The 1,958-nt window shown below is 54.6% G+C and overlaps 1 protein-coding gene across 1 annotated transcript in view; it reads left to right on the top strand.

The window, feature by feature from the left end:
- Nucleotides 1-6: 6 nt before the first annotated feature.
- LOC110391131 (mucin-5AC-like) overlaps nucleotides 7-1,958 on the top strand; it is an 8,447-nt gene continuing 6,495 nt past the window's right edge. Inside the window, exon 1 of the mRNA XM_021382870.1 lies at nucleotides 7-1,949. Within this exon, the coding sequence (XP_021238545.1) occupies nucleotides 752-1,949 (1,198 nt within the window). The 5' untranslated portion in view covers nucleotides 7-751. The remainder of the gene's footprint in view (nucleotides 1,950-1,958) is intronic.

Below are 1,958 nucleotides of genomic sequence, written 5' to 3'. Positions count from 1 at the left end.
TGTGGATTTTGGGGGTTAAAAACGGGTATTTTGGGGGTTAGAAATGGGGATCTGGGTTAAATTGGGGATTGCTGACTGAAAAATGGGGATTTGGGGGGTCAGAAGACGGGGTTTTGAGGGTGGCAGTTGGGGATTTTGGTGTTAAAATTGGGATATTTGTGTCGCAAAGTGGTGATTTTGGTTGAAAGGGGGTTTGGTGTGTGAAATGTAGGTTAGGTGTTTTAAAAATGGGGATTGGTGGGTTTAAAACATGAAATTGGGCTGAGAAATGGGAATTTCTGGGGTGAAAAGATGGGATTTTGCGGTGAAAAATGTGGTTTTGTGTCAAAAGTGGGGATTTCTGGAGATAAAAATGGGTATTTTCAGTATGAAAAATGGGGATCTTGGTTAAATTAGGGAATTCTGTTTGAAAAATGGGGATTTTGGGGGGTAAAAGTGGGGTTTTGTGGGTGAGAAATGGGGATTTGGGGGTTAAAATTGGGACATTTGTGTCAAAAAAAAGGGTGATTTTGTTTGAAAGTGTGGCTTTTGGGATGTAAAATGGAGGATTAGTGTTTTAAAAATGGGGATTTGTGGGTTTAAAACAGGGATTTGTGGTGAATAATGGGGATTTGGGGGAGGCAAAAGATAGGATTTTAGGGAGAAAATGGGGATTTGTGTCAGAAGTGTGGATTTCTGGGTTAAGAACGGGTATTTTGGGAGTTAAAAATGGAATATTTTCAGTAATTCTGTGGATAAAAAAAGGGTATTCATGGTTGCCGGCACCAGCACACTCCCCCAACCCGGAACCAGCCAAGAGCTGGAAGTCAGCACAAGCGCACTCACCCAAGCCGGCACCAGCGCACTCACCCAAGCAGGCACGAGCACGAGCACCCAAGCCGGCACAAGCCAAGAGCTGGAAGCCGGCACCAGCGCACTCACCCAAGCTGGAAACAGCGTACACACCCAAGCCAGCACCAGCTCACACACCCATGCCGGCACATGCGCAATCACCCAAGCCGGACCCAGCGCACTCAACAAAGCCGGCAACAGACAAGACATGGAAGGTGGCACCAGCGCACTCACCCAAGCTGGCACCAGCCAAGGCCTGGAGGCCGTCACCAGCCAAGACCTGGAAGCAAGCACCAGCGCACCCACCCAAGCCAGCAACAGCCAAGGACTGGAAGCAAGCACCAGCGTACACACCCAAGCCACTACCAGCCAAGTGCTGGAAACTGGCACCAGCGCAACCACCCAAGCAGGCACCAGCCAAGGCCCTGAAGCTGGCACCAGAGCACACACCCAAGCCAATACCAGCCAAGGCCTGGAAGCCAGCACCAGCGCAACCACCCAAGTCGGCACTAGCCAAGGGCTGGAAGCTAGCACCAGTGCACCCACCCAAGCTGGCAACAGCCTAGGCCTGGATGCTGTCACCAGTGCGCCCAAACAAGCCAGCACCAGCCAAGACCTGGAAATCGGCACCAGTGCACCCACCCAAAACGGTACCAACCTAGGCCTGGATGCCGGAACCAGTACACCCACCCAAGCCAGCACCAGCCAAGAACTGGAAGTCGGCAGCAGAGGAGGCCTGGAAGGAGACACCAGTGCACCCACCCAAGCCAGCACCAGCCAAGGCCGGGAAGCCGGCACCAGCCAAGGCCGGGAAGCCGGCACCAGCCAAGGCCTGGAAGCTGACACCTGTGCACCCACCCAAGCCGGCACCTGTGCACCAACAGAAGCCCGCACCAGCCAAGGCCTGGAAGCCGGCACCAGTGCACCCACCCAAGCCAGCACCAGCCAAGGCCTGGAAGCCGGCACCAGTGCACCCACCCAAGCCGGCTCCAGCCAAGGTCTGTATGCCGGCAACAACCAAGGCCTGGAGGCCAGCAACAGCCAAGGCCTGGAAGGCAGCACCAGTGCACCCACCCAAGCCGGCACCAGTGCACCAACACAAGCCCGCACCAGCCAAGGCCTGGAAG

The sequence above is a fragment of the Numida meleagris genome, unplaced genomic scaffold, assembly GCF_002078875.1.
Source record: "Numida meleagris isolate 19003 breed g44 Domestic line unplaced genomic scaffold, NumMel1.0 unplaced_Scaffold300, whole genome shotgun sequence".
Lineage (NCBI taxonomy): Eukaryota > Metazoa > Chordata > Aves > Galliformes > Numididae > Numida > Numida meleagris.
This window is presented reverse-complemented; position numbering and strand designations above follow the sequence as displayed.